This window comes from Elgaria multicarinata, chromosome 13 (assembly GCF_023053635.1).
Source record: "Elgaria multicarinata webbii isolate HBS135686 ecotype San Diego chromosome 13, rElgMul1.1.pri, whole genome shotgun sequence".
In the NCBI taxonomy this organism is placed as follows: Eukaryota; Metazoa; Chordata; class Lepidosauria; order Squamata; family Anguidae; genus Elgaria; species Elgaria multicarinata.
In genome coordinates, this window is record NC_086183.1 from 31899018 (window position 1) to 31920541 (window position 21524).

The window sequence follows — 21524 nt, forward strand, 5'->3', positions numbered from 1 at the left end:
GAAAATGGAAGAGGCTTTGCCCATAGCCCACATTAACCTATTATTATTATTATTAGTAGTAGTAGTAGTAGTATCCTGCCTTTTGCCCAATACTGGGCCTCAAGGCGGTATTACAAAGTTTAAAACATACATTTTAAAACATAGGAAAAGAAATGTAAAAAAAAAAAAGTTTAAAATACACAACAAAATTATAAGTCAGTAGGGGGAGAAAACGAAACAAACTAAACAAGGAAACAAGGGGGCAGGCCCGCGCCTTGGTGTCACCCCCTTCGGAGGTGACCCTGCTAGTGGCAGATCCGCCCCCAAAGGAGCCTGCCTCTTAAGCTCCCAGTCCCAAAAAGCTGTTGCAGCTGGGCGTGAGATGGTTCTGTGCTGGGAGCCTGGGCCTGCTAGGAGGCCGTTGGAGGTTCCCCAGACTAGGCAAACCCCCAAGGCAGGACAACAGCAGCCGCTGACTGGCCCCTTGGTTTGTAGGCTTCCTCTCCTGGCTGGATCAGATGGACATGATTCCAGGTAGCAGGAGCCTGCCTCGTAAGCTCCCAGTCCCAAAAAGATGTTGCAGCTGGGGGTGAGATGGTTCTGAGATAGTTTGCTGCCAAATGCCTGACCACCTACAAATAGTCCTCCGATCACAGTATGTATGATATATTTGTCATATCCCCTCAGCAACTATCAGAGGGATCAGAGGTGGAATTCAGTCCTGGCAGGGAGAAGAGGCCTAACTAGTTGTTTGAATAAACGTTCAATTCATAAATATTTTATTGTGTGTGTTTTTTGTTAACCCAACACGATTAAAAGGTCAAATACTGAGATTCCAAGGGAATAATAAGTCAGTAGGCTGGAGTTATCCTTAAAATAACTAGGTAAGCCAAGCTCTGCCCCACCCCCAAATTCCACCCCTGTTGAGTAGATGTGATAAACACACCCATAGAATTCCTTGTCCGGGCAAACAGGGATTGTTACCCCTGATTATCAACTCCTGGATAATAGCCTGGTATGGAATTTGTAGGTTTAATCCCTGTGTTGACTAGACCAGCTTCCATGTGCAACAGTGACATCTTGTGTCCTTTCTGAAGCTTACGGGATACTCTAGAGTTATTATGGCACGTAGCAACACAGACACTGCAATCCTGTGCACAATTCCCTGGAAGTAAGTTCCACTGAACACAGCCTGGCTTATTGTTGAGTAAATGTTGCATATCATCCCTCTGTTAGCTTTCAAAGTGCGTTACATTCATTTCCTCACCAATCCTTACAAACAGCCCTGCAAGGCTGGCCCAATGTAATTATCCCCCATTTTTCTGTTGGGGCAAGGCCGAAACACCACACTTCCCTACAGGTACCCTTGTGAGTTTTTGGCTAGGCTGGGATTTGAACCCAGGACTTCCTGGCTCACATTTTTAGCCTCTCTGCTTCAAAAGCTGGGTGCCAAAGAGGGTTTACCTCTCGTCGTTTGCATTAAAACAGTTTCAACACAAGGCTGCCATCCAAAAAAGTTCCTTGGGAACTGAACTCAGGCAAGTTTACTTCATGCACAGGATTGTGCTGCAAGCTATAGAATATAAGATCAACAAGAATTCCGTTTTAAGTGCTGCCATTATCTGAAATCACTGTTTCAGGCATATTGTTTTCCTCTCTCCTTGTTGCAAGGGACAGAAGAAAATGTGGAAAGGGTGAAAGACAGCACCATTGCTGCTGCATTGCTTTGAGGAAGGATTTGAGTCAAGCTATTACTGGGAATACTAGTACCGGGCTAGTGGAGAAGGGATGCGTCAGCGCTGTAGTCCAGCACATCTGGAGGGTACCAGGCTGGGGAAGGCTGAATTATATAAAGACACACCCATGTTATTTCACAATGTGCTGGAGGGGGGGGGGAGCCTAGCAGGTGTCTCCAGCGGTGATAGGATTTAAGAATTTAAGCCTGTTTACCCAGGTTTGTAATAATTAATTGCAATGAATCATAAGCTGGTCCATCTTTACTGCTCCTTGTATTGTCTGTATTGTTATTTTAGTTGGAATTGTTTTTAATAGTGTATTTTAAATGTGATTTGTGTTGTTGTTGTTTTTACATTTATATCCTGCCCTTTTTTTACATTTATATACTGCCCTTTTTTTCCTCTGCAAAGAACCCGGCAGCGTGCAGCTCCTCCACCTCTCCATTTTATCCTCACAACGATCCTGGGAGGTAGGTTTGTATTGTTACTGCAGTTGATATTGTTCTAATAGTGTATTTAAATGTGATAGATAGATAGATAGATAGATAGATAGATGAACCACTTGAGTTTTATTATATTAAGCAGTATATCGGTATTACTAATAAATAAATAAGAATGCAAAATATGCCCTTTCTGTCACCCTTTGACCCCTCCACAATCATTTATTTAAAACATTTATATCCCGCCCTATATCAATAAGATCTCAGAGCGGCATACAGATAAAAGGAAAGGAAAGGAACCTCTCGTGCAAACACTTGAGTCATTGCTGACTCTTGGCAGACTTTGTACCGGGGTGGTTTGCCCTTGCCTTCCCCAGTCGTGGTTACCTTTCCCCCAGCTAGCTGGGGACTCTTTTTACCGACCTCGGAAGGATGGAAGGGTGAGTCGACCTGAGCCGGCTGCCTGAGAACCAGCTTCCGCTGGGATCGAACTCAGGCCGTGAGGAGAGTTTCGGCTGCAGTAACTGCTGCTTACCACTCTGTGCCACACAAGGCTCTACAGATAAAACCATACAGTATAAAACAGTAAATATACACAGCTAAAAACAAATCAAACCATAAACCAAGTTAAAACAATACATAATTTAAAAGCAGTAAAACTATTAAAACAGTTAAAACAATGTGCCCAGTGAATTCAACCATTAAAAGCTTTGTTAAAAAGCCATGTTTTAAAAAGCCCTCCCACACCTGCCTTTGGAGACGGAAAAGCCCCCCTCGGGGCAGGTAGTCTCTCAAGAGAGGTCTTTAAAATGGGTTCATAGACTTCTAACCTTCTTTAGAGTCTGTTTGGTGTTCCTTTTTTTCAAGAGGAGCGGAGAAGAGGTTCTGTTTCTGATGCTTTTCAGCACGGGGCATTGTAGAAACGGAGTCAGAGAAATGGCTCCAGGTGGAAAGAGCTCTTAAGAGCACGGCTGGGGTCCTGGGAGTCTGACGACCTAGAGGACGCCAGGTTCAGGATTCAGAGCCTTTGCAAAAAAGAAAGAAAATTACTAAATACATTGCTAAATCAGAGGACTGGGGTGAGGAGGGATTACTGTCGCTCTGGGGCAACAGAAAAGCTCTATTCACTCTGGGTTTAAAAATTAATTCTGGGAGCCAGTTTTGTTAGTCCCAGTCAAGGAAGCAAAGCCGTATTCGATTTGGTGAGTCAGAAGTTGTGCAGACCTCAGCCAAACCTAGAAGGCAGAGACTTGGTCAAAAACAGCAAAATCGAAATCATAATAACACTTAACGTTTGTCACCACGGGGCTAGTAGTCTGAGAAACCAAAACCACTGAATCCTGCTTTTTTCAAAGATGAAAACTGAACAAAAATAAGCAAAAACTGTCTGTTACACAACTAAACCTGCAAAGTGGGGAAAAATGCTCTTTTTAACATTTCAAAAGCATCTAAGTTTTAGGTTGAAAACACATGATGTCAGATCAGCCACTGTTTGGCACACTGCAAATAAACATACTGTTTTGCTACTCAAGTTTGAGCTTTGAACTTTTTCGAAGTTTCAAAATGTTCAGCATGTCTACACTGCTCACGCTTTAGTTTTAAAAAACATGACCAAATTCAGTCTGGTAGGTCCTGTTACGCGGATGTCTTCTTATATAAGATATTGCGGTTTGGGGACGGAAAATGAGGTTAAGAAAAAAATTGCTTGCCTACGGTCAACTGCTGAGTTCGTGATAACTTTTGCTGGTGCCAGGGCCCCTGCCAATTCTCCCCCTAAGCACTGCTGCTTTTAATCTTATTCTGCAGCCTTTGCTTTTGTGTAAATGCAGGGGCTATTTTTGAAAAGCCGTGCTAAAGCAGCGATTAGAGTTGCCACCACTTCCTCCCTCAAAGGGCTCCTGTTCCTTTAAGAGGCGCATCACAGGCGGGGGGGGGGAAGCCAACTGGTAAAGTTTTTAAGGTCTTGGAGATGGGAGCGAGGGTGTTCACCTGTTGAACTTCTGCCTGTCGTGCACTTGTGAAACAAAAAGTGGAGGCTAGAGAAGCCATGGTAGGCAGAGAGCTGACAGCACTGGAAAGCAGAAGTTTAGGCCTTCCCTTTTCCATATTTTAAAATGCCAGCAGATCCATAGGTGTGCATGGGATACCTGATCACAGGGCCAAGAAAGACATTGAAAAAAATAGCTGTGTAGTAATAATTGTCACCCAAACATCTGCAATTTATTTATAAGTTCATCTCAGTTCATGGTGAAGTAGTTTACAATTAGAACATTCAAGAGAGAGAATAACAATTCATTTATTTGAACCATGTGTCTTTTATTTTATTTAATAATAAACGAATAAACAATTTCTATGTTATTGTACATCATCCTGGAATCCAAACCACAATGGAGGGGTGTAAACAGCAGGCTCCCACAAGAATCTGTACTCAGACTAGTGCCTTTTAACTCGTTCATAAATCATCTGGAGTTAGGGATGAGCCCTGAAGTGGACAAGTTTGCTGACGACACCAAATTATTTCAGGTGGTAAAAATGAAAAGTGATCCTGAAGAGCTGCCAAAGGACCTCTCCAAGCTGGGAGAATGAACATTAAAATGGCAAAATTTATTTATTTATTTATTACATTTTTATACCGCCCAATAGCCGAAGCTCTCTGGGCGGTTCACAAAAATTAAAGCCATGAAGAACATAATAAAACAACCGACAATCTAAAAACACAAATACAAAATACAGTATAAAAAACACAACCAGGATAAAACCACGCAGCAGAAGTTGATATAAGATTAAAATACAGAATTAAAACAGTAAAATTTAAATGTAAGTTAAAATTAGTTGTTAAAATACTGAGAGAATAAAAAGGTCTTCAGCTGGCGACAAAAGGAGTACAGTGTAGGCGCCAGGCGGTCCTCTCTGGGGAGCTCATTCCATAACCGGGGTGCCACAGCGGAGAAGGCCCTGCTCCTAGTAGCCACCTGCCTCACTTCCTTTGGCAGGGGCTCACAGAGAAGGACCCCTGTGGATGATCTTAAGGCCCAGACCTGGACTGGCAGCCAATGAAGTTGTAGAAGGACTGGCGTAATGTGATTTCGCTGGCCAGTCCCTGTTAGTAAACGGGCTGTCCTGTTTTGTACCAGTTGAAGTTTCCGGACTGTTTTCAAAGGCTACAAATGCGGTAAGCATGCATTGGGGGGGGGGGGGAACCCCCACCAAGTAAGTCCATTGGTGTAACAGCAGAACTAGGTGGACCGTCCCCCTTCAGTCTGCACCATCCTTGAATTCTCCCATGCATTAAAATCTGCTTGCAGATAGAAAATCAGCACAGCAACCAAAGCACTTGCAGCCTCCCCAAAAGCAAAAGTGGGACGGTCCATTCTGCTCCCTCAGAACTCTACTAATTCCACAGTGCGTGGAGACCCGTCTTCTCCCCAAAACACAAAAGGGACTGTTGGACGACCATCCATCCCCAGCATGGCCTCTTTTCTTTCACAGCCATTTTTCCTGTATAATATTGCCAGGATTCGATCATTTTTGTCTGTCTCTTCCGCCAAAACGCTTGTTCATGCACTGGTTATTTCTCGGTTGGACTACTGCAACCTTCTTCTCTCTGGCCTTCCTTCCTCTCACATCAGTCCGCTGGTTTCTGTTCACCACTCTGCCGCTAAGATCATCTTCTTGGCCCGCCGCTCTGACCATGTCACTCCACTTCTGAAATCTCTTCATTGACTTCCAATTCACTTCAGAATCCAATATAAACTTCTCCTGTTGACCTTCAAAGCTTTTCACGGTCTAACTCCTGCCTATCTCTCCTCTCTCATCTCACACTATTGCCCCGCTCGTGCTCTTCGCTCCTCTGATGCCGTGTTTCTCGCCTGCCCAAGGGCCTCTACTTCCCTTGCTCGGCTCCGTCCATTTTCTTCTGCTGCCCCTTACGCCTGGAACGCTCTTCCAGAACATTTGAGAACTACAAGTTCAATCGCAGCTTTTAAAGCTCAACTAAAAACTTTTCTTTTTCCTAAAGCTTTTAAAACTTGATGTTGTGCAGACTTTATACTGTTAGTTTTACCCTACCCTGTGCCTGTTTGCATTCTCTTCCCCTCCTTATTGTTTTACTATGATTTTATTAGATTGTAAGCCTATGTGGCAGAGTCTTGCTATTTACTGTTTAACTCTGTACAGCACCATGTACATTGATGGTGCTATATAAATTAATAATAATAATAATAATAATAATAATAATTAACAAACAAACAAACAACCCTCAAGCCAGCTGCTAAAAAACTCCTCTGAGAAACAAACAGCAGCAAACAACATGCAATTTAAAAAACATCAGCAGCACCAATTAAAAGCCACCAAAGGCTAGATAAAGATGCCATTACAGACTTTCGCAGGTGACTAAAAGATCGCAACCAAAGGTACCAGGTAAACAGGTCTAGGATGGGAGGGACATTTGGGTGCCGCCACCAACAAGGCCCCCCTCTCTGGTAGCCATCCAACTAACGACATATCGCACTGTGGGCTCATATTCAGCTTGTGATCTACAACAATTCCAAGATCCTTCTCGTTTGTCAGAACGTTTAAGAGCCCTGGCTAGGGTCAAGGGAGGGGATGTGCAACCTGCAAGGGGTCCGAGGCACGTTGGCGCCCGAAGCACGTCGGATCCCAAACCACCAAGAGGATGGTCTCCAACGCAAGGCACATTGAACTGAATGGGAAAAGATGATGAGCCAGGCAAAAGGCCTGGGAAACACCAGCACACAGGCATTCAGGGGGGCTGAAGGTGTAATCGTTTGGAGGCCCGTGGTGTCGTGGTGTCAGGGCTCACAGGGGCAGGTCACCACCACTTTCTTAAGTAGCAGGGATGCTGACATCATCTGCCCCCCCCCCCGACATCCCTGTTCCCTCAGAGTTTAGCTGCAACCCTCACAGCAGCTGGGAAGAACTGAAGGCTCCCAACTACAATATATTGTTCTCAGCTGTAATGCAAAGTCTTTTGCAGTGGTTTGGTCTGGAACGGGCCATGAAGACCCCTTGGCTTTACAAAAGACCTGCTTCTGGTGGGAGATGGAAACGGCTAGAGCTGCGTTGTTTCTATATAGATCACTCCAGCTGCTGGCATTTTTGGACTCTCCTTAGGGACAGCGATGATGGGGGGCCGAACTTGGGAATTGGCCACTGCAATGGTGGCGAGTTTGCGCAAACGGGTCTCTAATGGGTGGCACAAGAATTCTCTGCTCGGCTGCGCGATATCTTTTAATAATAATAATAATAATAATAATAATAATAATAATAATAATTTATTTATTTCTTACCCGCCTCTCCCTTTGGATTGAGGCGGGGAACAACATAGAATCATAGAATTGCAGAGTTGGAAGGGGCCTCCAAGGCCATCGAGTCCAACCCCCTGCTCAGTGCAGGAATCCACCCTAAAGCATCCCTGACAGATGGCTGTCCAGCTGCCTCTTGAAGGCCTCTAGTGTGGGAGAGCCCACAACCTCCCTAGGTCACTGGTTCCATTGTCGTACTGCTCTAACAGTCAGGAAGTTTTTCCTGATGTCCAGCTGGAATCTGGCTTCCTTTAACTTATCCCGTGTTAAAGCCCATTCTTCCGTGTCCTGCACTCTGGGAGGATCGAGAAGAGATCCTGGCCCTCCTCTGTGTGACCACCTTTTAAGTATTTGAAGAGTGCTATCATGTCTCCCCTCCATCTTCTCTTCTCCAGGCTAAACATGCTCAGTTCTTTCCATCTCTCTTCATAGGGCTTTGTTTCCAGACCCCTCCTCTGAACATGCTCCAGCTTGTCTGCGTCCTTCTTGAATTGTGGAGCCCAGAACTGGACGCAATACTCTAGATTAGAACAGGAATCAATACATCTTAAAAATTCTTGATTTTACATTGATCTGGATAGGCCTGCCGGAAAAGGCTAGTCTTTAAAGCTAGCCAAAGGCAAGGGTGGAACCAAGTAATCTTCAAACATAAATATTAGCAAAAGTTTTATTAAAGTGCCAAGGTGCCTACGCTTTTCGAACGCAATTGCGTTCTTCCTCAGGGCTTTATAGCATTCGTGAAGTTGTCTACAGAAAGCTACAGAAATTTTACGAATCTCCTCCGGCACGCCATTCCACAATCTGGGGGCGACAGAAGAAAAGGTCCTCTGGGAAACTGATGTGAGCCTAGTTTTAGCTGACTGAAGTAAGTTCACCCCAGAGGACCTGAGTGTTCGGGGAGGACTGTATGGGAGAAGGCGATCCCGGAGGCAACCTGGACCCCCAACCATTTAGGGCTTTAAAGGTAATGACCAACACTTTGCCCGGAAACTAATTGGCAGCCAGTAGAGTGACTGGAAGCCCCCCCTTTCCCCTCCCCAAGAAAAGTAACCAACAGCGCAATTGGTTGCCACGTTTAGCCAGCAAAGAACGTCCCACACGGTTCAATGGGTCTCGCTCCCCCCCATGCCCCCGAAAAGTGCAGTTCGGGGCGGCAGCCGGAGTTTTGCAGAAATCCCATGTTCGGCGTGGTTGGGGGGGGGGGGAGAGGGGAGGGGGGCAGGAGGACTAACGGGGCGTGGAATTTGCAAAGCTCCCGGCCGCCAGCAGCCTTTGCAGAGGAGCGGGACGGCGTGGGGGTAGGAGTGCGTAAGAAACACAGAGAAAGATCTGGTGGTGGCGCCGGCAGCAGCAGCAGGAGGAGGAGCCCGGGAGGAAAAAGTAGGAAGGGCGAAAGGAGGAGAAAGGAAAGTTAGAGGGGGAGGGGGGGGGGGAGAGAGAGAGAAAGTAAAGGGAGAAGTGGGGCGGGGAGCGGGGGCTGGCGAGGAAAGAAGGGGAGGGGAGGAGGAGAAGGAAAGGGGAGATCGGGGAGGCTGCAGTTTGCGCAAAGTTGCAAGGACCCGAGGAGGGGAGATTCGGGGTGGGGGGACACGGAGGATCGGGGGGGGGGGGAGCGGGTGCTCCCGGTGCAGAGAAGGCGAAAACTCCCGTCTGGAAGAGGGGCGGCGGGGCGGGGGGAGCGGCTCGTGCCTTGTAGGATGTGGAAAGGGGGCGGCGGCGCCCAAGGGGGAGGAGACCCGCACGGCTAGGGGAGAGAGGCGGAGGAGGAGGAGGAGGAGGGGAGGCCGGAGGGGGAGGGGACCGGGCCGGAGGTAGGCGAGGGGGGCCGGAATCCCGCGCCCGAACATGGCCTCCTTCCCCGCGGATCCCGCAGAGCCTCCCGGCCGAGGCCCGCCGGGGGCGGAGGGCGCCGCCGCCGCCGAGGAGCCGCGCAAACTTCGGCCAACTTCGGCGCCGCCCGCCCCGGCTGAGCCCGACGGGGGCGGCGGCGGCGGCGGCGGCGTGTCGGGCGGGGCTGCCGCGGGGGCGCCTGGCGCGTCTCCGTCCTCCTCGCCGCCCGCCGCCGCCGCCTCCTCCTCCTCGCCGCCGCCGCCGCCGCGCTTCTCGGCCGAGCAGGTCTCGTGCGTGTGCGAGGCGCTGCTGCAGGCGGGCGACCCGGGCCGGCTGGGCCGCTTCCTGGGCTCGCTGCCGGCCGACGACGAGGCGCGCTGCCTGGAGGCGCCGGCGGGCGAGAGCCTGGCCAAGGCGCGCGCGCTGCTGGCCTTCCAGCGCGGGGACTTCGGCGAGCTGTACCGGCTGGTGCAGAGCCGGCCCTTCGGCGCGCCCCACCACCCCTTCCTGCAGGACCTCTACCTGCGCGCCCGCTACCGCGAGGCCGAGGCGGCGCGGGGCCGCGCGCTGGGCGCCGTCGACAAGTACCGCCTGCGCAAGAAGTTCCCGCTGCCCAGCACCATCTGGGACGGCGAGGAGACGGTGTACTGCTTCAAGCGCCGCTCCCGCGCCGCCCTGCGCGACTCCTACGGCCGCAGCCGCTACCCGAGCCCCGAGCAGAAGCGCCGCCTGGCCCGCGACACCGGCCTCTCGCTCACGCAGGTCAGCAACTGGTTCAAGAACCGGCGGCAGCGCGATCGCAGCGGCGGAGGCGCCGGCACGCCCAGCAAGAGGTGAGAGCCCAGCGGCAGGCCTCTGGGCATGGGCAGAGCGCGCCTCAGCCGGGCGCGCAGAGGCAGGCTGGCTGGCTGGCCGGCCGGCGGCCGGCAGCGCTGGGAAGACGGGACTGCCGCTCCTAGCCCAACCTGGGCCCCTCCAGAGGCTTTGGACTACAACTCCCATCATCCCTGATCCCGTTGGCCATGCTGGCGGGCGTGGGGGGAAAGGGAGTTGAAGTACTGAACATCTGGAGGGCATCACCTCTGAGATGTGCATTAAAGTTGGCGGGACTTACCTTGGAGGGAGCAGGGGTCGTGGGCCATAGGTGGGACAGTCAGGATCAAAGGAAGGAGCTCTTTATACAGCGCAGAGTGAAGCTATGGAATTCACTTCCACAAGATGTGGTGACGGGCATCAATTGGGATGGCTTTAAAAGGGGGTTGGGTTAAATTGCTGGAGGGGAACGACATCAATGGCTACTAGTCCTGATGGCTATATGCTACCTCCTGGATCAGAGACAATATGCCTATGTACACCAGTGGCTGGGGAACATGGGCAGGAGGGTGCTGTTGCACCCATGTCCTGCTTGGGGGCTTCCCATTCGGACAGCTGGTTGGCCCCTGTGGGAACAGAATGCTGGACTAGATGGACCTTTGGTCTGATCCAGCTTCAGGGCTCTTCTTATGTCCTTATGACCTTGGGTCATATCATAGAATCATAGAATAGCAGAGTTGGAAGGGGCCTACAAGGCCATCGAGTCCAACCCCCTGCTCAATGCAGGAATCCACCCTAAAGCATCCCTGACAGATGGTTGTCCAGCTGCCTCCATTGGGACTCTTCTTCTGCCCTTAAAAGACTCACACATCACCCCATATGCCAGGAGTAGGCAACTTGTGGCCTTCCAGATGTTTTGTCTCACAAGAATATAAGAAGTGCCCCGCTGGATCAGATCAAGGGTCCATCTAGTCCTGCACTCTGTTCACACAGTGGCCAATCAGCCGTCGGCCAGGGACCAACAAAGCAGGACATGGTGCAACAGCATCTTCTCACCCATGCTCCCCAGCAACTGGTGTACACAGGTGTCTGCCTCCCACACTAGAGGCCTTCAAGAGGCAGCTGGACAACCATCTGTCAGGGATGCTTTAGGGTGGGTTCCTGGATTGAGCAGGGGGTTGGACTCGATGACCTTATAGGCCCCTTCCAACTCTACTATTCTATGATTCTATGAAATGCTGGATATCCGCAGGCTCTGGAGATGGAGCAGAATTCTGTAATTCTTTCCCTAACATTCTAGAAAATATTCATTAGCCTTCCTCATGTTGCCCTCCAGATGGGTCGGATTACAATCCTATCATCTGCTTGGGGTGATGGGAGTTGCAGTCCAACGTATCTGGAGGATGCCAGGTTGGGGATGGAAGATGTTCAATTTGAATAAAGGGAACCCTGTCCTTTGTACATCTTGTTGGGATCCTTCCAAATTAGGCAAAGCAAGGCCAAAACATGGCAAAAACTACAGGGGGGGGACACACAGGACCTTAAAGCACAACCCCATCTTGTGCGAGAGAGACAGACACACACAGCCACGCTTTCTGCACACTCCTCAGTGGATCACCCGAATGCTGACTTGCAAGTAAACTTGCATTGGATTGGGCTGTAATGCAGGAATTGGGAGTCGGTAATAAAGGGCCTTACTGAACAACCCCTCTCTCCAACCCCCTTCCCCAGTCTGTTCTGGGTGACGTGGGAAGGATGCACCCACAAGAGCAAAAAAAAAGCACGAGATGATTCTAAGGAGGATCTCTTCTCTGTGTGCGCACACGCGCGTTTCTCTCTCTTCTGCCTCCCTCTGTGTAGAGGAGGTTAAAAAAAGAGTCTGGCTTTTGCCAGAGCTGCTCCCCTTCCCTCTACAAACAAAAGCTAGAAACCACTTAAGTCTGAGAAAGTTCCAGCTCATTCCTCTGTTACCAACTGTTCAAGGGGGTGGGGTGGAGAACAGCCAAGCTGGCTATTCCAGATGTTCCTGCAGCTGGATTGCCTTCACCCCTTCTTCCTTTCTCTAGTTCTCTCTCTCTGGGTTAAAACTTAGTTAGCTGCACTCAGCAGCAACGTGGACAGGGCTGCTCCTAGCTCTTCCCCTTTGTTGTGAAATGTGAACCCAGGGCTTTGAATTTCCTTTGGATTGCTTTCTTTTTTTTCTTCCTGTCCCCTCCTTTCCCACTGGGAGGGTGGAAATCTCAGCCATCACCTTGTCCAACGAACCCAGAGTTGCTCCATCTAAGGGTTGTTTCCAGCTGCCTCCCACAGCCTGGTGCCATCCAGTTTGGCTGGTCTACAACTCCCATTATCCCCAGCCGGCACAGGGATGTAGAACTCTTAGCCACGATAGCTCAATGGACCCTTTATATCAGAGGCAGGATAGCTGTTGCTGAAGAGGAGTTATTGCGCTCATGTTCCGCCAGTGGGCTTCCCAGGGCACCTGCTTGGCCACGGTGGGAAACAGGGTGGCTTAAATGGGCCTTTGGCCTGATCCAGCACATCTCTTTTTATGTTTTCAAATAAACCCCAGAACCTGGGTCTGGAAAGGAGCTAGCTGCTTGTCATTGTATTAAGGAATTGGGCTTGTCTGAGTGGCTGTGTGTGTGGAGGGTGTCCTCTCAGAACTAGGACCGTGGGTGGGGGCATTGACCCTTTGTCGGGGGATGTTTTTTCCCTCCCCTTTGCTTAAAGTTTAGGAAGTTTTTCACCCAGCTCCCTCTACTTTGCTGTGGCTGCTTCATCTCCTCCGGAACCTGCAAACATGATCGGCTCAGCGTGATCAGCTGGCGTTGTATTTGGGATCTTTTCCTGGCTGTGTGGGTCACGCTAAGAGGGTGGGAAGTAAAGATCACTGGGGTTTATTGTCCCAAGTACTTTGATTCACTCTCTCTGTGTGTGTGTTTTCCTATCATCATTCTCCAGCCTTCTCCAAAATGCTCACCAGATGTGTTGGGAGTACGACTCCCAGAATTCCCCACCAGCATGACTGGTGGGGGATGCTGGGAATTATAATCCAACAGACTTGTGGGGGCACCAGGATAGTACAAGCTGATCTATTCTGTTCCAACTGCTTCATTCACTTTATAAAATAGGCCGACGAAAGCTTGTGTCATACTGGCTCAGTTAACGATAAAAGCTGTTAACGATTATGCTGAGTACTCCGCAGAAGCCTTCTCCCATCTGGCACCCTCCAGTTGTGTTAGACTACAACTCCCACCACCTGGGGATGATGGGAGCTGTAGTCCAACACATCTGGTGAGCCCCAGGTTGGGGTAGGCTGCTCTAAGGTGGCCTTACCATTGTATAGTCTGCTATTTTGACACAGTTGGAATTTTTTTGTGGGGAGAATCCTTCACCCAGTCTTTCGTCTCCTACAGCGAGTCCGACGGGAATCCCAGCACAGAGGACGAGTCCAGCCACGGTCCCGAGGAAACAGAAGTGGCCATGGGGATTTCCACCACCCCTGAAGGGGTCCCGACTTCCAGCAGCCTTTTCCTGCCGGCCGCTTGCTCCAGCGCCTCTTCCATCCTTCTTAACGGGAACTTCATCACCGCCAGCTCTCCCACCATGCTCCTCAATGGCGGGTCCGTCATCCAGACGCCCAGCGGCGGCGTCATCCTGAACGGCTTGGCTCTCGGGGAGAACCAGACCATTACTCTCAGCCCCGTGGCGGCACCCAGCCCTCCCATCCTCCTCAACGGTTCCCCCACCCTGTTGGGCGGCAAGTCTTCGGCCGCCAACAACAGCCAGGAGGCCTCCAGAGGTCCCCAGGAGCCTCTAGCTTCAGCCACGGTCCTCCTCAGCCCAGGGTCTCTCCAGGGGGAGGTGAAGTTGGAAACGGCCGAGGCGTTGGCGTTTGGCGTGGAGGTGAAGTCGGAGGCCGTCCCGCCGCTCTTGTCTCTCCCCGATGCCTCCGCGCTCCTCTCTGACCACAAGCCCCCCCGGCTGGCGGCTGTTTCCATGTCGCAAGTCGTCCCGTCCAACGAAGAGGCCCCCGCAGCCGCCCACCTGCCCCCAGCGCCTCAACCGCCGGTCACGTCCACGCCTCAGATTGTCCCCCTTGCCAAACTAGTCTCTGCTGCTCAAGTCCTGCCTGCAGCCACAGTCAGTGGCCAGGTTTCCCTGGCCACGCCATCTCCCGCTAGCACAGCCACGCCGCTCCTTTCCATCCCGGGTCCTTCTCCGGCCCAGGCGACCGTTCTCCACGTCCCTGCCCCACCCCTGGTCCCCATCAGCCAGGTGTCGCCCCCCTCCCAGGTGGTACCTTTGTCCCAGCCCGTTTCGGGGACCCAGGTGCTCTCCCCACCTCAAATGGTGCCCATGTCCCCCACCCAGATCTACACCGTACCCCAGGGGGCGCCTGCCCCTCAGCTCATCTCCCTGCCCCAGGCGGCCCAGGGGTCCCAGATAATCTCGTTGCCCCAAGTGGTGCCCACCTCCCAGGTCGTGACGCTGCAGCAGAGCATGGGCAGCCCCATCCAGATCCTGACCAGCGGTGCCCCCATCAAACTCGGTCCCGTGGCAGGGACGCCGCAAGCAACCGTGGCAGGAGGGAACCTTGGCCAAAGCAATGTGCATCTCATCAACACCAACATGGGGATGACGGCGCTGCAAATCCAGGGTGCCGCACCAGGTATCTGCCGTGGGTGGAGGATGGTTGAGAAGGCTTGGGAGAACAAGACGAGCGCCTGAAGACGTTGGCCAGAACTATCCTGGGGCGGAATCAGGGCTTACCATCTGCAGGGCGACTAGTTACCCTCTGAAGCAGCTGTATCCAACTAGGGCCCATCCAGATGTGTTGGACCACAATTCCCATGATCCCTAGCCAGTTGTGGCTGGCCTGGCTTGTTGGGAGTTGTGGTCCAATACATCTGGAGGGCCCCAGGTTGGGGAAGGTTGCTCTGATCAATAACCACCCTAATTTTACCAACGGTGGCACCTGTGCCAAACCTGCAGTCAATAGAAGGAAGGAAAGGAAAGGAACCTCTTGTGCAAGCACTTGAGTCATTACTGGCTCCTAGAAGGATGCCTGCTTTCACTGACATTTCTTGGCAGACTTTGTAACGGGGTGGTTTGCCATGGCCTTCCCCAGTCATAGTTATCTTTCCCCCAGCTAGCTGGGTACTCATTTTACCAACCTCGGAAGGATGGAAGGCTGAGTCGACCTGAGCCAGCTGCCTGAGAACCAGCTTCCGCTGGGATCGAACTCAGGCCGTGGGGAGAGTTTCGGCTGCAGTAAATGCCACTTACCACTCTGCGCCACACGAGGCTCTTGCAGTCAATAGAACTGACCATTAATGAGAAGCAGGATTGTTGCCGCTAAAGCAGAGCCTCGTTGCTAAAAGGGTGTAGATCACATCAGTAGCCCTTGAGATGTTTTGACTCGCATCAGCCTTCGTTACCATGAGCCTGCGGTGAGGATAATGGAAGCCAAAACAGCTGGAGGGCCACAACTGGCCCTCCCCTGATGCAGAGGCAAGGAAAAGTCCAAGGTTTACCAAATTATCCAGACAGATGGGGGGTCAAAGCTCAGCAATTTGGGGTGCGGAGATTTTTAAATCAGATTTTCAATATTGGCACCACCTCCAGATTTTGGAGGGCCCCTTGGGCAAGCCGGCCTCCACACACACACCTTCCTCAGTGAGTCTGTTTGCTCAGTGCCATGGTCACCAGCTGCCTTCAACCATCGCCTTTCTCATCATTGCTATCTCTTGTTTGTTTGACGGGCAGAGAGCCAGTGAGCAGGAAGACAGTCGCGTCATTGTCTGGGCTAGAAAGAAAGGCAAGGTGGAACAAGCCGGTTGAAATGGGGGACAGAAGGGAGCAACTCCAAGGGGGCTCGGGTCAGGGGGCCCCTGCTGGAATGTGGATCCTGGACAAGTGCCCAACCAGGCTGACCCCTGGCGCTGGGACTGCCGGATACTGCCAGTTTAAAGGTTCTCCAGTGCCGTGGCCTGGACTGCTAGGCTTTTAAAAATTCCTTAGTGGTTTAAACTGGGGGCAAGTAGGCAGGGTCCATGCTTACTGGTTGGGTGGTCAGGGAGAGACAGGACACCAGGGATCTTTCCTTGCCTGAAACGTGAGAGGGTTTTCCTGTGTTTTCCTCTCCAACCTAGGTAATATCCTCCTGACCAACCCAGCGACTGGCAGCAGCACCATCATGACCGGCCTGGCTCTGCAGCAGGGCAAGCTCATCCTGACGGCCACCTTCCCAGCCGGCATGCTGATGGCCCCCATCCTCTCGGCTCCAGCAGCCCCAGCCTTGGCCCTCCCTATCAAGCAGGAAGTGCCGGTGAGCGCCCCAGCCGCCCTGGAGGTCAACGAAGGCAGCGGCGTGTTGCTCCCGGGGGTGGCTTCCGTGCTGCCGTCCGGAGTCTCTCCTCTCTCGGCTTCTGACGGGGCCGGGCCGGCCGACTTGGCGTTCGGCACAGACCCTGGCCATGCGGGCCTCCTTTCAAACTTCTCCCAGCCAGAAGGCCTGACTCTGTCCCAGCAGCAGGTGGTGTGGTCCAGCCCGGTCAGCATGGACCTGCAAGGCACCAGCTCGGAGGGGCTGTTTGAGATGGACAAGAGCACCATGGAGGACCAAAGCGGCCTGCTCCGGCTCCCCGAGGGAGAAGGCCTCTTGCTGGATGCCTCTGGGGACGACCCCCTGGGTCCCGAAGCGCTCGACTCGGAGGAGAAAGTCCTGACGCAGCTCCAGTCGGTGCCGGTTGAAGAGCCTCTGGACTTATAAGGCGAAGAGGGCTTGGGTACCGTGGGTGGAAGTGTGGACCCCTGCCCCGTGGGACGTTCCTTTTAACCTGTAATCCTCGGCCTCTGCTCCGGCCGTTCCCCACACCAGCTCCTGTTTTGGGGATGCTAGAAGTGCCTTGATAAGGGAAACGCTTTCTCGCACGTGTGAACCCTTGTCCCCACGCCCCTGCAATCAGGGCTGGTTGTACCTTTTTTGCAGGGTGAACAAACACTACAGTACAGAAACGCACGGGGCAATAAGCAACCCCACCCCACCCCACGTGCATATACACTAACCGCAACGTCCAACTTCCTGTCCAACCTGAGTGCCGCCTTGTGGCTGCCGGGAGAGTAGCAAGCACTGTCTTCACTCTGGAGGTCGCCTCAGCTCCAGCATGAGGGGTGTGGGTGGCCCGCCTTCATTTCTTGCCTATTAGAAACTCATCCAGTCGCTTCCAAGACGCGATGTAGCTTGGAAAATTAGGAAATCCCCATTCCCAGGGGGCAGGGAGCACTTATATGACAAGGTGGGGTTTCCTTTCCCCTCCTCCATGGTGCTAGGGATGGGCTTCAGGTGTTACTATGACCCCAAATCCCACTTTGGAGGGGCAGAGAGAATCGCCCGTTTACCCAGCGCTTGGTTCCTGTTCCAGTTAGGGAGTGACAAGGCCTGTGTGCTCTCGTTCATACTTCACTTCGCATTGGCTGTTAGTACCGTGGGTGGAGATATTCATGCAGTCCTACAGAATATTCTGCTCTAAATTGGAACACCGGTGCTAGAAAACAATGCAGACATTATTCCAGTCCTCCTGGGCAGAAAAGCCTGGCTAGAGTGTCTCCTTTCCTTTCCTGTCTTCAGGGGCCCATGCTTTGGTTATAGAATAGCTTTCTAGCATTTCATGTAGGTGGCAGAACAAAGGAAAGTTTGGACTACAGTCCTATGCAGCAAGAGTACAAGAAGCACATTTGTTAAAGTGGGGTTGGATTCAGCACAAGGTAGTCCTACAATTAAAAGGTACATGCAGATAGTTTTTATATATGAATTCAGGGTGACCTTATGAAAAGGAGGACAGGGCTCCAGTATCTTTAACAGTTGTACAGAAAAGGGAATTTCAGCAGGTGTCATTTGTACGCAGGTAGCACCTGGTGAAATTCCCTCTGTATCACAACAGTTAAAGCTGCAGGAGGAGTTCTCTTTTGTATCTGCTCACTCTAGTATAGCTCCTTCAGCTTTAACTGTTGTGATGAAGAGGGAATTTCACCAGGTGCTACCTGCGTACAAATGACACCTGCTGAAATTCCCTTTTCTATGCAACTGTTAAAGATACAGGAGCCCTGTCCTCCTTTTCATAGGGTCACCCTAATAAATTCATGGTCTCTTAAGCTACAGTAACAACGAGTTACTTAAGGTGCAATCCTATGCCAACTTACCTGGGAGTGAGTACCATTGAACATAGTGTGACTTACTTCCGAGTGGACATGTATAGGATTGTGCTATTAGTCTCTTAAGCCACAGTAAAATGAATTCTAGCTACACCATAATATCCCCTTATATTTGGGATTGGGAAAAATAGACACACGTTAATTAGGGACACCTGAAGATGGGATGATACTTCGAAAAACAGGAATATGCAGTTGGACATAAGTGATCACTACCCCTTAAAATATGATTGCAAACTTGAGTATAACTTAACTTCCAAATCCTAAAATTAGCAAGTGGTCTGGCTTTTTTTTTAAGACACAGAAGCCATATATATAAAAATCTATTTTTAGAAGAAAGGTTATTTAAAATCCACTATTTCCATGTAATTTCTATAACCCCTTGGCAACTTTAATTCCTATCTATTTAATGGTCTTTTTATCATGAGGATAGAAGAGGGAAAATAAACTACAGCACAACATTTTCTTACACTACATCCGTGTAATTGATGGGGAACTTTAAGATCTTTAGCAACTTTTGAAGTATTGAACCTGTCCTGGTCAGGGAATGAATTTGGCACTTCTTGTAAATAAAAGGACTTTCTACAGAGCCAGTTTCGGAAGGCAGGTGGGGGGGGGGGTCTCAAGCCATCATGGAGCAACCCAGCAGCTTGAAACATAAAAACTGTCTGTTCAGGAGAAGCACCTTTGTTTTTCTAATGCATTTAAAAAGAAAGAAAGAAATCTATGTACCTTACAAGCAAAAGTATATTGTTCTAAACTGCATCATCTTCAGGTAGCTGAACCAAAGGTCTGCGTTGCCATGAGGTCGCTTCCTAGCTCTTTAGACCTAGAAAACAGTGCAGACAATTCTACAGAAGGGAAAAGTTTGTTTCAGTCCTCCAGGGCAGAAATTCCTGGCTAAAGTGCCTTCTGCTCCCCCCTTCTTTGCTAATGGGCCCATGCGCCCTCGATCCTGTTTCAAGAACCACTCAACGAGTGGTTTCACATGGGGAAATCGCGTTTGCTTACCGTTGCTTCTCCACCTGCAACGTAGCCTATTCAGTGGGCTGTTTTGATCCTGCTGCATCTGCACACAGCAGGAGAGAGCGGCAAGTTCCGTCTTTAAAAACAAGTCAGACTTACTGGGATGTGGGTTTTTTTGTCACGCAAAGAAGCGCACGAGAGGCAGACAACGTCACAAAAGGGACCCGCGAATATCCGTTACTGTCCAGTAACGAGCGTGCAATAAAACACTCGTCTGATGGAGTTCAGTATCCGCACAGGTTTTCACTGAGGTTGAATCTGTACAAAAACAGCTGTTCGAGGAAGTTCTATGTGGAGAAAAATCCCCTCACAACAGCAAAATGGTGGATTGGTGTTCTTTCCCTCCCCGCTGCCTTTTCCACGATCATTTCAGTAGTCTGACTAGCCACCCACCCCCCTCTTTTTCCCCCAACTAGGTACTACAACAGAATTACACCTTTTTCCACAGTTTGTGAGAAGCAATCATTTCTACAAGATATTTTTCTATCTTTTGTTGTTTTTAATGTGTATTTGTGTCTTTTATATATATTTTATATATATAAATATATTTTATCCTAAAGCTCTGTATATTGTGTGTATTCATCCTGTTACTGTCTCAAGCTCTGCTGGAAATTGACATGATATGCTGTTTAGGAGAGCAGGCGAATGTTTGGGAGGATCCAAAAACTGTTGGTTTCTATGTTCACAGACTATTAAGTTCCCAGAATTTAAACAAAATCTTCAGGTTTGTGTATATTCTATAATCACAAGTGGAAAAACCGATATGGGACATGGAATTCAGCATCTTGAGAATCTCGGTTGAGGGTTTTTTATACTACTACTACTACTACAAGTAGCTAGTCCTTAAGGCTACACAGGTAAGTTTCAACATGCAGCATTTGCCATGGGGATTGGCGAGGCTTGGGGCTGTTGCACTTGCTGATTTGGCTTGCCCAACACTTGGAGAAGGCTGAAGGAAGGAAGCGCCTTCAGTTTGATGGACACTCGGTGGTCTCTTAAGGGCGATTCGATTTAGCTTGCTGGTAATTAAAACATGATTATGCAGTCAGAACCGGGGAGGTTGCAAGGGAAATGCAGGAGCCTAGCTTTTGCAAACTAGGTTCAAGGAAAGGGTCATGGGGAGGGGGGGTGAGCTTTATGGCAGACTTCCCCAACCTGGCACCCTGCAGAAGCTTTAGACTACAATTCCCATCAGCCCCAGCCAGAACAGGCAGTGGTTGGGGGTGTAGTAGTCCAAAACATTAGAAGACAGCGGGTTGGGGAATAAGCCTTATGACATTTGTTGTGGGCTGGATCAGATAACCCCGCAAGAGGTGATGCCGAATGCCGTCTTCTGTCCATTGCGCCTGGTGCTTTATCAAGGCTGCCAGCTCCATACTGTTCTTCTGAATCAGAACACAGAGGCAATATCCAGCCCTTGAGGTCCCGATCCAGACCTCCGGCGTTTCCCAGAAGGCCCCAAACCTTTGGCCCACCCCCTTTCTGCCAACCACCAATTGTTTGGTAGCTTCTTGGCTTTTGCTTTGTTTTTCCTCCATTTTAGAAGGTTGAAATGTGTCTCCTAAGCCAGGGGTCCCCAACCCTCGGGCCACAGACCGGTACCAGTCCATGGCCTGTTAGGAACCGGGCCGCACAGGTGAGCTGCTTTCACCCATCCCCCACCCCCAACCCAGTGTACCTGGGCGCCATCTCGCCTGCCCAGCCAAAGCGAAGGCAGGACACTGGGGTGGGGTGGGGGTGGGGCTTCCCAAAACCATCTCACCCCCACCCCTGGTCTGTGGAAAAATTGTCTTCCACAAAACCAGTCCCTGGTGCCAAAAAGGTTGGGGACCGCTGACCTAAGCCTTTGTTGCTGGGAGCCTTAAGTTAAAATTTGCTGGTATTTTAGTCCCACCCGTTTTGCCTTCAGCTCTGCCCACCATTGGAATGACGCCCCTGAGAACATCTCCAAAACAGAATTTGGCTCTTGGGCTGATAGGTCCTGCACCTTTGCTCTAGAACCCTCCAAAGCAGGGCAGGAAGGCAAGAGACAGCCTCAGTTATGGCTTCAGCAACTTGAACTTTGATTCACTGCCTGATAAGTGCATTAATTTGTCTGTGCATTAATTTGTAAAAAAACTAAACTTGAGGGGAGACATGATAGCACTCTTCAAATACTT

General features: G+C 50.5%; 2 protein-coding genes across 2 annotated transcripts in view; one reads left to right on the plus strand and one right to left on the minus strand.

Annotated features, from left to right (window-relative positions):
* Positions 1 to 9324: 9324 nt before the first annotated feature.
* On the plus strand, positions 9325 to 19874 carry SIX5 (SIX homeobox 5). Its single transcript, XM_063139759.1, has 4 exons — positions 9325 to 9511; positions 9560 to 10142; positions 13542 to 14797; positions 16281 to 19874. The coding sequence occupies exons 1-4, from the start codon at positions 9325 to 9327 to the stop codon at positions 16898 to 16900; spliced, it is 2646 nt and encodes an 881-aa protein (XP_062995829.1). The 3' UTR covers positions 16901 to 19874.
* Positions 19104 to 21524, minus strand: part of MEIOSIN (meiosis initiator) — a 31146-nt gene continuing 28725 nt past the window's right edge. Inside the window, exon 13 of the mRNA XM_063139760.1 lies at positions 19104 to 19168. The gene's annotated coding sequence lies outside the window, so the exon portion shown is untranslated. The remainder of the gene's footprint in view (positions 19169 to 21524) is intronic.